General features: G+C 34.3%; 1 protein-coding gene across 1 annotated transcript; it reads right to left on the reverse strand.

The window, feature by feature from the left end:
- Nucleotides 1-4,352: 4,352 nt before the first annotated feature.
- Nucleotides 4,353-15,372, reverse strand: LOC100246253 (acyl carrier protein 1, mitochondrial). Its single transcript, XM_002266279.5, has 2 exons — nt 14,992-15,372; nt 4,353-4,772 (listed from the first exon to the last, which is right to left on the reverse strand). The coding sequence occupies exons 1-2, from the start codon at nt 15,187-15,189 to the stop codon at nt 4,596-4,598; spliced, it is 375 nt and encodes a 124-aa protein (XP_002266315.1). The 5' UTR covers nt 15,190-15,372; the 3' UTR covers nt 4,353-4,595.
- Between the last annotated feature and the right edge of the window lie 371 nt (nt 15,373-15,743).

The raw sequence follows: 15,743 nt of genomic DNA on the forward strand, positions 1-15,743 counted from the left end.
TATGCATATTCATTATGTTGAATATTTGCAATTATTATAGTATATGTGGAACATTGAATTTTGTTGGAACTTCTGAAAAACTTACAAAAATAGTTGACTATTTGAAAAGTAAATTTGAAATGAAAGATCCTGGAAAACAATTTTTTTTTCGCGGCCTGCAAATCGAGTACTTTTCAAATGAAATATTAGTTTATTAGTCAACATATACAAAGAAAGTCTTAAAACACTTTCATATGGATAAATCACATCCATTAAGTTCTTTGATGATAGTTCATTCACTTGAAGTGAAAAATGACATCTTTTGTCCTAAAGAAGATAATGAAGAACTACTTGGTCTAGAAGTACCATATTACATTGTCATTGGCGCATCGATGAATCTTGCAAATTATGCACAACCAGATATTGCATTCCTTGTTAATTTACTTATGAGATATAGTTCTGCACCAACTCAAAGACATTGGAATAAAGTCAATCATGTACTACAATAACATGGGCCTATGTTATTCCGAAGGATCAGGATCTTAATTGCTTGAATATGTAGATGCTAACTATTTTTTAGACCCCCACAAAGCTCGATCTCAAATGAGGTATGTATTTATCTATGGTGGTACGACAATATCATGGATATCAATCAAGCAAATAATGGAAACATGTGGACTACCCTCCATCAGAGGTAATGCTACCAAGTTAATAATGTTGCATGCATTGCACAGATTAAAGAATGATACATTAAGGGTGATAGAATTAAGCATATATCACCCAAGTCTTTTACTTTCATTAACTCCAAAAGAGTGATGAAATTGCTATTTGATGAATAAGATTAAGTGGCAATTTAGTAGATCTATTCACAAAGGCATTGTCAACTACAATACTCAAGAAGTTCATTGGAATACGCTGACTCAAAGATCTCTATGTTGTGCTATTAGAGAAAATATAATCATGTCAACATGAGGGGGAGCTAATTGATAAGAATATCACTATACTGCACTTTTTTTTTTTCCTTTGTTCAAGTTTTGTCCCATTAGGTTTTATTGGCAAGGTTTTTAATGAGACAGTTATAGTTATCCAAAAGAATATTGTACTTTTTTTCCTTCACTAGGGTTTTTCCTAGTAAGGTTTTAATGAGGCATATTCTTATGATCATCAAAGGGGGAGTGTTATAAAATATGAGATTTCATTGGATTATGGGAACTTGTGGATGATCATCCATATTGATGTATATTTATTTGTGACTCCCTATAAAAGGGAGATACCCTCTAATGAAAATTCATCTCGTTCTCTTCCTACATTCTATTATACTTTTCTTTGAATATCTTTGTTTATTCTCTTGTCTTTCTCGTCTTTTCTTTTCCTTATCATTTTATTTTACAACAATATTAATATTATTTTATAAATATTTTTTTTAGTTTTTTTAATCTTAAATATAATTTATAATAAAAAATTATTTTTTAAAATGAGTATTTTAAAAAATAAAAATTTGATAAAAAATAAAATTATCATATATGGGATATGTATATCTCATATCTTACCATGGGATTAACATATCCCAATGCACAAGAGATAAAAAAAAGAGGGTGGACAATATATCCCACCACTTATCATATCTCATGTTTAGTTGAATATAGGATAAGATAAGTGATGAGATAACTTATCATATCCTATCACCAACCAACATGGGGTAGGATATAATATCCCTCCTCTTATCCTATTCCATGCTATATCCGGTCAACCAAACATGGTCTAAGGGTTATAAGTCTAAGATAAACAATATCACTTAGGTTGTAATACTCTTCTCCTAATTTTTATTTTTATATGTTACAATGTGGTATACAATGAATAAATTAGAGATTAAAAACAGATATCCTCTTTAAAAATTTTCCAACTAAATATTACATGCTAGAGTCTTATTTTAAATTGGAAATTTAATGGAAATGAAAATAAATGATAAAGGGAAAAAGGTGGGGAACAGTTGGGGTTAGGGTTAGATGGTGTATGTGGGTATAGGTACAGGTGGTAATTTGTGTTGGTGGGTTGTGTTCGTGTTATGTTAAAGCCTAGGTATTTTACAACATAGCTCAATCCAAACTCGATACAAATAATAATTGTATAAAAAACATAAACTCAAATATATCTTAATTGTTAAATGGATAACACATCGTGTAACCCATTTAACTCATTTAATAATCAAGTCATCCTATTTAATAATCAGGTTGACTTAAATCTTATACATGTCTATACGATTAATGTCTTAACCAAACATGTTTATGACTTGATTGACTTATTTATTTAAAAGCAAATTTAAAATGAATCAAATATAAGTTAAATAGTTCAAAGATATAGTTAAGTTAAATGTGAGATTATTAAATGGGTCAATTCGGGGTCATACAAATTGACCTAAAAATTACCTATTTATTAAACAAATTACGTAGGTCGATGCAAATTTGACCCAAAACCATTTATATTCAACCTAAACCCATGAGAAACATGTTGGGTTTGTGTCGTGTTTGTGAATCATGTTAAATTTTGTCACCCCTAGGTATAGGAAACGGAGTATAAGAGCATAATTTTAACTTTTCATGACTATTTTTATTTAATTTTTTTTTAAAAAAAATAGATAGAAGTGAAGAAGTATATAGTTGATGTATTTTACATTTCCCAATAGCATACAATTTTTTCTTAACCTAAATAGTACCTAAGTATATGACTAGGTTATATCCTTGATAGTAATACAATAAGTCCAATTAAGTGAATTCTAATTCCATTTCTATCTGTGTCACCAGAGCTTATAAGCAGCCAATGAATTAATCATAACATTTTCATTAATCATATTTATCTCAAGGTGATATTTGTATCATGGGAATTTGGAATGAGAATATGAATATTTGTTTTTATTTCTATTTTAAAATAAATTTGATGATTTTAATTCTTATATTTGGATATACCTAAAATATAAAGTTAAATTAATTATTTGTTTTATTTCAATATTCGGGGACCAAAGGGAATGAAAGTGAAATTGAAATAAATTATTAATAATACTCTTACACATAGTTTAAAATAATTTTATTTTTATTTTAAAAGAACACATTTCAAAAGATGTTTTTTTTTATTAAATAATAAGACTAAGAAAAATGATATTTACTCAATAAATAAAAAAATCATTGAAACCTAATGAAAATAAAGGGATATAATAATAATTTTAATATATAATTTTATATAATTTCGTGCACAGAACTAAAATACCTCCCATTAAAGATCCATTAAAAACTCATGAATAAGTCATTTAAATCATCCAAATATTGGAGTAGGAATTTATTTTTATTTCTTTTCACTACCATTTAAGTAATCAAAACATGCAATGGATTAAAATCCAAATATTGGAGTAAGATTTCTTGTTTTTTTTACTATGTTTGATTCTTGGAAAATTTGAAGGAAAGAAAATAAAGAGGAAACATGGAGGGAAAATAAAAAATATATATACAAAATAAATAAATTATTTTTATATCTTTCTTCAAATTCATTTCACTTATTTTCTTTTATCATATAAAGATTAAATAATTTTAAAATGTATAAATTTCTAATTAATTTTGATTATATTTAATTTTTTTTAGATATATGATGAAACCATGACAAAACAATTTTCCTTAATAATTTTTTTTTTCTTTTCTTAGTACTTTTTGGAATCAAACATAGCCCTTTTGAAGTAAGAATTTTTTTTTCATTCTCGTTAGTATTTAAGTAATTGATAGAAGCGGAATGTGATGTTCAAATTTCATAAATTATTAGAAGTCCTTGCACTTCTTTTTCTATTTTTTTTTATTAAAATTAAAATTTTGAATATTTTTAAAAGGTATGTTTATCCATTGTATGGCAAATGACCAAGATTTCCAAAAACAATTTTCTACTTTTAGAGAAAAAAATGCTTGACAATTAAAATAAAACACAAAGATTCACCATAAAAGACACCAAAAAATAGTTTAGAATATATATCAATTTTATAAAATATGATCCAAAATTCATTTCAAACAAGAAAAAAAAAAGATCAAGATTCCAAACATTATCTAGGAGAAAAATCTAGCAACAACTAACAAAATAAGAATAAGAGTGTTTTTTTTTTTTAAAGGAAAAGAAAATTAAAAAGAAAAAAGAAAAAAGAAAAAAAAACAAGCCTTTTAACAACTGACAACCATATATGGGCCTCACTTGCAATATTTGCATTCACCGTACTTCGAAGCAAAAAGTGTCAAAATGTCAAGCCCCAAATCACAATATCCGGAGGTTAAAAAAAATCGATTCCACTCCCAGAATAGGAAGGCCAACAATTGGTCACCAAAAGCTACGTAAGAAAAGCGGAATGACAACATGGAATCCAAGCAATTCATTGCAAATACAGGAAATTGCAATCGTTAGTAGCAAAGCCATAAAATGCTACATCTGCAAATACTACTCTTATCAAACAGATTCGGATTATTCTTTTTCCCATCCTATGAGAAGGATTAAATTTCTACAACCACCCAACAACTCAAAACAAAAACAGGGTTGATCAGACAATTGTTCACCATGAAATTCAATAGCAGAGCCCCACTTGCTCCAATTAATTAACCAGCCATTGGATGGTTATAGATGTACTCAATGGCAAGATTACAGGAGTCGATCTTATCTGCTTCCTTGTCTGGAATTTCGAGTTTGAACTCCTCTTCAAGAGCCATTACAATCTCCACATTGTCCAAGCTATCCAGGCCCAGGTCTTTCTGAAAGTGTACATCAGCAGTCACCTGTGATTCATAGTAGATGAAACCATTTCCAGTTATCTTTTTATGAGGTTATGATCATAAATTTGTAATCCAGCAGAAGAAATAATAGTGTTTATTCAAAAACAATTGACGATGTAAGAGCCGAACCAGACTATTATCATAAGAACTAAAAAGAGATCGTAAGGGATTAATAGAAGCCAAAATAAAAATAAAAATAAAAATGACAATGTAAGAGACGAACCAGACTCTATCATCATAAGACCTAAGAAAGAGATCGTAAGGGATTAATAGAAGCAAAATTTTGAAAGATATAAATAGAGACATTATTGAAATACATGCAGAAGGAAGACAATAACATCAAAGATCAGAATCTGATAAAAAAAAAATATATATCAAAGATCAGAAGGTAAGGGAACTGCACTTTCTAAGGTGGAGGGACATCAACTTCAGAAATAATTTTGTAATCATATGATGAAACTTACATTTTAGCAAAATATGGTTGTTAAATTTTTGCAAGTTATTTAGGGAGTGTTTGAGATTCTGTAAAAATGAAATCTGTCCCTTGAGTTTACATTTAAATACACCTGTTGGTAATGTAATGCCAGGATGTCACTAAAATCACCACAAAAAAAAAAAAAAGAAAGAAAGAAAAAACTATGGTCAGCTATTGAAGAAAATCTTTTAAAAGAGTAGAGAAAAAGCTGCCTCTCATTCTGCTCCCCACTGGAAACACAATAAACTCATCCCAAATACCATACAAAATAAAATTGAAGAGGGTCTGGTTTGCCCAAGTCTAATGATATTTCCATTCTACTGTTTGGTAAAAATTAGGAAGTTGAAATTCTCAATAAGTTGATTCCCATTATAACGTTTGGTTGTCTCAGAAATCACTCAAGCATCAATGTAAATTTAAATAACCTCCCAAATAATATTTATTAATATTGGATTTGATCATAAATAAAGACACAGAAATAAGTTGCCCATCTTTCTTTTATCTCTATTTGCTAAGAATGAGAATAAAAATAACGAGTCATTTATGGGTACAAGGTTTTCCCAATTTGACAGGGATTAAAAAGGTATATATGCTTCTAAACATTGTAATTTTATATTTAGATATGAAATATCCATTTCCTAGTTTAGATGTGGTTGGGATGAGTTTTAGCAAAGGACTAATATTTCGTTTGGAAACAGGCCAAAAAATAAGCATGGTTTTAAAGACCGATTTGCTTCCTTGTTTGGTTTTGCTTCCAATAAGAATGCAAGTGTGGTAGAGCTTAAGGTTGGAGGAGGATGGCAGAGGATGTTAGAACTTTGTTTTAGAAAGGATTGTTCTGATTGGGAAACGGGGGGAAATGGAAAGATTTATGGAGCATATTTGTACTGCTGCTGTTCAAAGTTCCAAGGACAAATTGGTACTGTACTGCTACTATTCTTCTACTGTTCAAAGTGCCAAGGACAAATTGGCTTGGAAGGGGTAAGGAGTGGGATTTTCTCTGTCCAGTCCTATTTTCTTTCCTAAAGTTCTGAGATTTATGAACAATTTCCAGCTAATCAGATCTGGAATTTTGGTTCCTCTAAGGTTTAGGAGAGATTCTGATGATTGGTCAGTTGAGGAAGAGGGTATGGACATTGGCCTTTTGGTGCCTTTGTATACATAATACATCATGTATACTTTAGTGCACTCTTTTGGTAGGCACTATTAATACAAAGGATATTTGCCTCTAAAAAAAATTAAATTAAATAAGAAGAAGAAGAAGAAGAAGAAGAGGTAGGCACTATTAATACAAAGGGTATTTGCCTCTAAAAAGAATTAAATTAAATAAAAAGAAGAAGAAGAAGAAACATGAAGTATACTTTAGTGCACTCTTTTGGTAGGCACTATTAATGCAACGGATATTTGCCAAGAAGAAGGTGCTGTTTGTGCAAGGTAAAAGAGGAGTCAGCTAGTCACATTCTAATTCATTGCACAAATGTTTTGGGACCATGTTCTAGCTTAATTTGGCATAGAGTAGGCCTTCCCAAAGTTAATCAGAATGCTCCTCTTAAGTTAGAATCAAACCAGATTGCAAAAAAAAGTGTAGGAGACTTCAAAAGTTGGTACATCTTTATTTGTTTTGGTGTATTTTAGAAGTGATTGTAAAATATTTAGAAAAGAGGAGTTCTTGGACCAAGCATTAAAGGATTTCTTTTCCTGGAGAACTTTTTCAATTGAGCTAACACTCCCTTTTGGATTTTATAACAGGCTTGGGTTACCATATAAGATGTATAGGTTCTTCTCTTTTTGATTTTTTGTTTTTTTGTAGTTGTTGTGGTAATGTATGTGTGTGTTTTGCTCAATTGTGCTCACCATATTCTCCTGGTTTAAGGGAATTGCAACCCTTTTTTGACTGGGTGTTATTTAATATGTGATTTCTATTTGTCTGTAAAAAGGGGGAAAATGGTTCTAGTTGGGCTTCTATATATTTTTTTTAATAGGCAAATAGATTTTTTTTTTGATAGACAAAGAGAACCATTAGATTAAAAAAATGCCAGAAAATAGGGGGCGCTCCCTAAGTACACAGGCTGTATACAAAGAAGGCCCAAAACAAGGCAACAAGAGAAAAATAAAGACTAAAAAGGATTAGCTAAACAACAACCCTATCACCCAACAAATTCCAAAAAGATAGATAGTCCAAGTCCAAGTCCACAAATTGTTGAGACCATTCAAGCAGGGACCGAAGAAAAAGTTTCCTCAAGCTCGTATTTGTCATCTCTTCCTCTAGGAAGGTTCTTCGATTTCGCTCTCCCCAAATACACCAAAACAGACAAATAGGCGCCATTTTCCAAACTACACTCCTTTTCTTCCCCATGCTTTTCATTTTCCACTCAAGAAGCAAATTTCTCACGGAATCCGGGAGCACCCACACCACCCCAAACGAAGAAAACAATAAGTTCCAAAGATCCCTTGTCTTACCACAATGAATTAGGATGTGGTTTGCCGTTTCCTCATTTTCTTTGCACAGGTTGCATCTATTAGCCATAGACCAACCCCTCCTCATTAGCATATCTATAGTGGAAATTTTACTCCAAACTGCTTCCCAAGCAAAAAAACGAGTTCTTAAAGGGGCATACGAACCCCAAACCTCCTTTTCTGGAAATAAAGGGCTATTGTCTTCCTTCAAAGACCTATAATAAGAATTTACCTTAAACGTTCCTTTTCTCTCAATTTTCCAAACCAGAAAATCCTCCCCTTCTTGCACCCTTACTGCAGAAATGTAACCCAAAAAGCGGTTCACCTGCTCTAACTCCCAATCTTGAAATGGTCTTCTAAAGTGCACCTCCCAACCCCCACCTCCACTTTCTTGTCTTCCCCACAGATCAGCCACTATTGCAGAATTATTAGTTGCAATTCTAAACAGCAAAGGGAAGAGATCCTTTAGCTTAGAATCTCCTACCCACATGTCCCACCAAAATCTGGTTCGTCTCCCATTTCCAATATGAATCCTAGTTCTAAGAAAGAATTCCTCCCAACCCTTCCTAATGTCTTTCCAAAGGCCCGTCCCATAAGACTCTCTCACCTCTCTAGTGGTCCACCCACCTTGTACGTCCCCAAATTTACCAACAATGACTCTTCTCCAAAAACTCTCCCTTTCTAAAGGAAATCTCCATAGCCATTTTCCGAGCAAAGCATGATTGAAATCCTTCAAGTACCTTAACCCCAACCCTCCATGCCTCTTATCTTTACAAATAACCTCCCATCTCACCAAGTGGATCTTCCTTCTTTCCTCCATATCTCCCCACAAGAACTCCCTTTGAATTTTTTCCAATCTGAGTCTCACTTTCCTTGGGATAACAAAAAGAGACATGAAGTAGATAAGGAGATTTGAGAGTGTGCTCTTTATGAGGGTAAGACGACCTCCCTTAGAGAGATATTGTTTTTTCCACATAGCCAACTTTCTCTTGAATCTTTCTTCTACCCCATCCCAAACTCTACACGACTTGTGGGATGCTCCAAGAGGTAGGCCTAGATAATTCGTAGGGAGATTCCCCACTTTACACCCGAAAACTGCAACAGCTCTATCCACCTCTTCCACTCCCCCAATTGGAATAATTTCGCTTTTCTGCAAATTAATTTTTAGACCTGAAACTACTTCAAAGCAGATAACAACCCACTTCCAAAAAATCAGTTGATCCCTATCATCCTCACAAAAAAGGAGAGTATCATCAGCAAACAATAAGTGGGAGACTGACACCCCTTCTCCCCGTCTTCCCGTTGCCTTGAAGCCCCTAATAAAACCATTCTCTTCAGCTCTTGAGATTAAACTACTGAGCACTTCCATGATTAGCACAAACAAATAAGGTGAGAGTGGATCACCTTGCCTTAGGCCCCTAAACGTTGAGAAGAAATCTGTAGGAGTACCATTCACTAACACTGCCATTCTCACAGTCGAAATGCAACAAAAAATCCATTTACGCCATTTTGGACCAAAACCCATCTTCTCCAAGACTGACATGAGGAACCTCCAGTTTACGTGGTCATAAGCCTTCTCAATGTCCAATTTGCACACTAAGCCTGTCCCAACACTTCTCTTCCTCGAGTCTATCGCCTCATTAGCCACCAAAACAACGTCCAAAATCTGCCTCCCTTCTACAAAAGCATTCTGACTATTCGAAACCAATTTTCCCATTACTCCTTTCAATCTATTTGCTAGAACTTTAGCAATAATTTTATAAAGACTCCCCACTAGACTGATTGGTCTATAATCCTGCACATCACTAGCCCCCTCTTTCTTCGGGATCAGCACTAAGAAGGTTGCATTATGGCTTTGAAAGATCACATTCTGCGAGTGGAGCTCCTCAAAGACCTGCATCACTTCCCCCCCAACAACAAGCCAGCAGGTCTTCCAGAAAGCCAGCGTAAAGCCATCCGGCCCTGGCGCCTTGTCTCCCCCCAGATCAGAGAGAGCTCTGAGCACCTCCTCGATCGAGAATTGCCTCTCCAAAATATCATTATCCAAGGAATCAAGAGTATTAAATAGACCAGACTCCACTTCTGGTCTTCTCACTATGGGGTCCTCAAACATAGACTTAAAGTAAGACCCAATCCCTTCTTTAAGCTCCTCCTCTTTACTCAGCCTAATACCCCTAACTGTTAGGCTACTGATAAAGTTTCCCCTTCTCCTAGCATTAGCCATCCGATGGAAAAACTTGGTGTTGCTATCTCCCTCCTTCAGCCAAAGTGCCCTTGACTTCTGCCTCCAAGAGATTTCTTCGAGGATGGCACAATGATTAAATTCGTCTCTGCCTGCCCCTTGACTCCTCCTATCTTCCTCAGAGAGAGAGCCAATACTTTCTAAATTGTCCCAATATTTTAACTTCTCCCAGGCTGCATTCTTCTTAACTGAAACATCGCCAAGGGATTCTTTATTCCACAACTTCAGGTCGTGTTTCAAAGCCTGAAGCTTCTTCGCTATCACAAAGCTTGGACTCCCCCTAAAAATGTAAGACTGCCACCATTCTTTAAACTTATCCATAAATCCTTCCACTCTTAGCCACATGTTCTCAAACCTAAACGGGCTTTTACCTTTTCTCACCCCACCACAGTCCAACAGAATTGGACAATGGTCAGAAACAGGTCTAGTCAGAAGACATTCTTCTTAATAGGCAAATAGATAATATATTCATTATGTAAGGCAACGCCTAACAAAAGGCACACTAAAGTATAGACGACACATAAAGGGCACCAAAAGGCAACACCTTGTTGCAATAAATGCCAAAAACTTCTTCCATCCACTACCTAGTGCAAAATGAATCAATGAAGTCCAACACAGACAAAGAGCTATCCCCTAGTTGGGCATCTATGCAATCAAAAGATAACAATCTCTATCCTTCCAGATGCACAAAAAATGTGCATTGGATGCTTCCTAGGTCAAACCACCTGTAGGATTCCAACCTCTAGAATACATGTACAAATAACAACACACAAGAAGAAAGGTGGTAGCCACTAATTGTAAATTTTCCTGAAATTTTCAAAAAAAAGGAATTGTCAAAAGGAGAGAGAACTAGGATGACCTATTGTATGGGCATGTGTTCCTCATCAAATTTTTTTCTTTTTCGAACATTTCATTATTTTTGCTATTTTCTTAAGTGGTAGATTGCTCAGCATCTATTTCTTTACTTCCTACTGTTTCATATGTTATAACTCAATCTAAGAGAAGTGAAGCAATATCTAAAGATCTGGAGAAAATACAAATTAAAACTACATGAGATATTGTTAACCTGCCTTGAATAAAACAGCCTATAGGAAGCAAATTGCTGTATGCTATAAATATGAAAATGAAAGTGAAGGTCATAGACAGGCAAGATCTTGTCAAAGAATGCACTCAAATCTGGAAGATAGACATTCACTGAAATTCTGCTCCTATCACATAAAGGTAGCATTATCAACACTAAAGGACAAGAAAAGCTTATTTTGATGTACAATAAAAAAATATGAGTATCTTTCTGGAATAAATTCTAACAGAGTTTTGAGAACTTAGGTAACAAAATCTGCTCTCACCTTGTGTATTGGTCTCGGTGATTAAGGTAATAAATTTCTTTATTCTTGAGGTGGCAGAAGGTGGACATATATCCAGGGGACTTCAATTGGAGGGAAGGGGGGAATGATATAGAATGCACATTTTGTTCATTGCTTATACCCTGTTGTTTTGTGAAGCAAATGGTATACAACTGGTGTACCTATGTAGGATCTTGCTACGCTAGGTGATTTTTGGTTGCAATAACATAAATAAATAAATAAAATTATATATATATATAAATAGGCCCTTGAGGCCTGACTCAAGTGGTAAAGGGATGGGGAGGGTTTGTGGGAGGTTCCAGGTTCAAGTCCCAATGGGGACTAAAATTTAACTATAACATAATAATAATAATAATAACATAAAAAAAATTGAAAAAGAAAACAACCACCAAGTAAACCATAATGGTTGTCATAATACAACCATTCTGATTTTTGGCTTGAGAGTTAATCTAGGGAAAAGTGAAATCATTCAGATGGGTGCTTGGGATGGGTCGAGGTTTTGACATCAGAATTTAGGTGCAAAGTGGGTCATCTCTAGTCAACTCTAAAAGAAAGGTCATGTTGGGTGTGATGAAACTTCTTGTGTGAGAAAGAAAGAGCAAAGTGTTACCAAGTAGAGCTCTAAGAAAGAGCAAAATGATAATCATTATTATCATTATCATGATTATCATTATTATTATCATCATCATCATTATGATTATAATTATGATTATTATTATTACAATTATTATGAATATAATGATCATCATCATGTCGCCATCGTCGTCGTCATCATCATCGTTATTATTTGATAGGCAAACAAAGGCATGCATTAACAAGCACCAATAAAAAAGAAAGGTGATAGGCAAACCAAAGGTATACATTAACAAGCACCAATCAAAAAGGACACTCCCCTAGTACACAAGGAGAATACAAAATGTGTCAAAAGCCTAGAAAAACTTAACAAGACCCTACACAATCAATGGAGTGAAGAAAAGATCAAAAACCTCTAGGCCACATAAACATGGCATGGATAAAAACAGCTTTTGGATTTTGCTAGGATATTCCATCCCCTTAAAGGTCCTATGATTCTACTCTTGTCAAGTGGTGGTTCAAAGAAACAAAGAGGCATTGTCCTCCATATTTCTTTTCTTTCCCACAGAACTCTTGTACTACCCCAACAATAGCTCTCTAGCCAACCCTGTCAACATCCAAGTGACTCCAGAAACTGCAAAAAAATAGATGCCATGAAAGTCCAGCTACCCCACAATGAAAGAAGATACAGTTGATTATTTCCTTGTTACTTTTACATATGCAACACCAACTAGATAAAGGTTTTCCTCTCAAATTATCTAGAGTTAAGACCCCTTCCCAACCCACCTCCCATGTGAAAAAAAAAACACTTCTATGGGGGGCTTTTTTTAGCTCCAGATTTCTTCTTCTTCTTTTTTTTTTTTTAAATATTTTTCTAAAGAAAATCTCATCCTTTGAGCCTTTCAACTAGAATCCAATGTTTTCAAAACTGGACAGATCATTGAATCAAAAAAGTTACCGATTCATGGTTCAATGGTCGGACCGGTGGTCGAATTGCGATCGGACTGGTGGTGACATCATAAACATATAATTTATATATTATAAATATATAATTACAAAATTTAAAATATGTATAAAGAAAATAAATAATAATAATATTTATTTTTCATATTTGATATTATTAAATTAAATCATGGATAAATATAAATGTACGAGTATTTTAAATTGTATTTAAATTTGAAATAGAAAAAAATTATTTACTTATATTACTTATATTTTTTACATATTTATTAATATAAATTTTTTGAAAGCAATCATGTTGATTTATTTTTAATTTGCATTTTTTCAACAGCAAGCATGAGGAGCATAATGGTCACAGTTCCTTTCCTTGTACTAAAGGTCCATGGTTCAATTCCTTTGTGCATGTGTGTTTTAATCAAAAAGCTTAGTATCTGTCCCACATCAGAAGGCCCAAAGCAAAGCCCATTAAAGGCCTCTCCCTTGAGTGGGTTGGGTGTGTTGGGCTGTGGAAGAAAAAGAGAAAACCAGCCCAAAACTGGCAGGCCAGTTCACTGGCCCAACGGTCCAACCACTGGTCCACCCTGTTCGTAGCCGGTTCAACATCCCTTCCGCCCCAGAACTTGAACCGAACTGGACCAGGCTCCAATCAACGGTCCAACTGGTTGAACCGGCCGATCCGGTCCGGTTTTCAAAACATTGCATGAACCTATGCTTTGCAACATCCTATATGGCCACTACTTGAATTTGTTGAAGAAAAGCCTCCACAAAAGCTAACTCCTACTCATGGAAGTTCCTTAAAAACACAGATTCCAAAAGCCACTAATCATCACCCTCACACCCTTCCAAACATCAGCTACCCAAGCATCTTTTGACCTAGGAATAGAAAACAACAGAAGAAAAGATTGTCTTTATAGCAGCTCCACCTCACCACAAATCATGCAAGAACCTCATTCTCTGTTTTTTTTTTTCGATAGCAAGAACCTCATTCTCCTACCATCACCGACTTCAAAACTAGTTCTAGCTTAAAACAACTCCCATCACTTCCCAATTTCTTTCCATAGCCTAACCCCATACCCTTCCCTTGCCTCACCAGACACCCAACATCCTTGCTCCTCACAAGATTTACCTAAAATAACCTGCCTCCAAAAATTAACCCTACATGTGCTTTGTATTTGTGTCTTGGTGGAGGGAAATTGTTCACATGTCCGTGTGAGAGAGGGAATCAGAGAGTGAATCAGAAACTGTAATTAAAAAAGTAAAAAATAAAAAATTGTCTATTCCAAATTTTGAATGTCAAATAGTATCCAAAGGTGTGAGGATCTCAGTATTAACAGTAGAATACAAGCATAATAATGCAATATTATTTGGTCTAAATTCAAAGAAATGCATAACCATGGGTAACCATGATGACCACAAAATATCAAATCACTTTTTTGAGGCTATAAACAAAAACTTCTTTTTTTTTTTTTTTTTTTGGTGGTACAAAAAATTTGACTGAAATTGCTAAACCTATATCATCAACTCAAACCTTGTTTTAGCGCACTCAAATAAGTAAATTGATATCCATGGTGGTTTCAATCCCTTTTCTTCATAAAGACTTGACAGAATGTTGCATAAAAAAGGTTCATGCCACTCATCCAAGTAGATTTCAGGAATTGCTTTTCACAAGAGAAACTTGGCAGAAAGACCATTGATTTGGAAAATGTTATTCCCATTGAATCCATTGAAGAGGCAATAGGCCAAACTCATTAAGTGAGAATTTTATTTTCCATTTGCCCAATGCACCCAAACCCAAATCCTAGCTAACCACTCACAAAATCCAGGAAATTTTGGTGGTTTTAATTATACAAACTATGGTTTTACCTGGCACAGCAAGATCGAACTCTAAGCATCCTAAATTTATAGGGTGAAACAAGGGCAAAACAATTTCCCGAAAGAATCTATCAAACTATTACAAGCATACCATACCATAACCTCCATTTGGTTGCTGACAAAACATAGCAAAAGAAAGAAAGAAAATTCTGAACCCCACAATTTAGGAAAGCCAGATGGACAAATTCAGGTCATTTCCCACTTTCTCCTACTCTTCTGGGAACCAAACAGAGGGAAAAGAAAACAAAAATGAGAAAAATGAGAAGAATAAAAACTGACCTGTGAAGGATCGACCTTGGGGAAGCTCTTGACGACGGAGAGGACTCTCTCGATAACCTCTTCCTTTTGAAGATGATCATCGCCGTGAGACGACATTGGTCGGATCCATCTCTGCCAGTTGGAAGCGGTGGACGCGGGGGCTAGGGTTTGAAGAACTGGGACTCTTATGTGCCTCAGGATTGCGGCCCTCAGAGCCATCGCCTCTTTCTTTCTCCGGTTGCGACTCTCTCTTCCCTAGTGCTGCAGTTCTATTATACCGCTGAGGGCAGTTTCGGTATTCCAACCCAATTCTTTGGCGATCCTGAATTTCCGAAAAATTAGGTTAATTAGATCGAAATGAAATTTAAGGAGAACAAGAAAAGGCCTTGAATATTACTTTTTGAGGAGCTAATTAATATTCACCTCTATAAAAGCTTGAAATATCCTTAAAATTTAATTTAAAATGTTCATAATAAAAATAAAAATATGTATAGATGTGATGGTCATACTTAGGAGATCAAAGCAATTCTTTCTAGACACAAATCTTTGATAAGTGTGATGTTTTGTTAGATGGGTGTCACCAAATCTCCCCCAATGGATCAATTTTTAAAACAATTTTTTTAAAAGATTTTGATTTTCTAAATATAAGACCGATTTGATTCATATTTTCTCATTTAAGAAACGGATAATATGTCGAAACACAAATTATAATCAAATTTATAATATACAATATTTGTTGATTATATTATTATTATAATACACATTTTTCACAT

This window comes from Vitis vinifera, chromosome 15 (genome assembly GCF_030704535.1).
Source record: "Vitis vinifera cultivar Pinot Noir 40024 chromosome 15, ASM3070453v1".
NCBI classification, from domain to species: Eukaryota; Viridiplantae; Streptophyta; class Magnoliopsida; order Vitales; family Vitaceae; genus Vitis; species Vitis vinifera.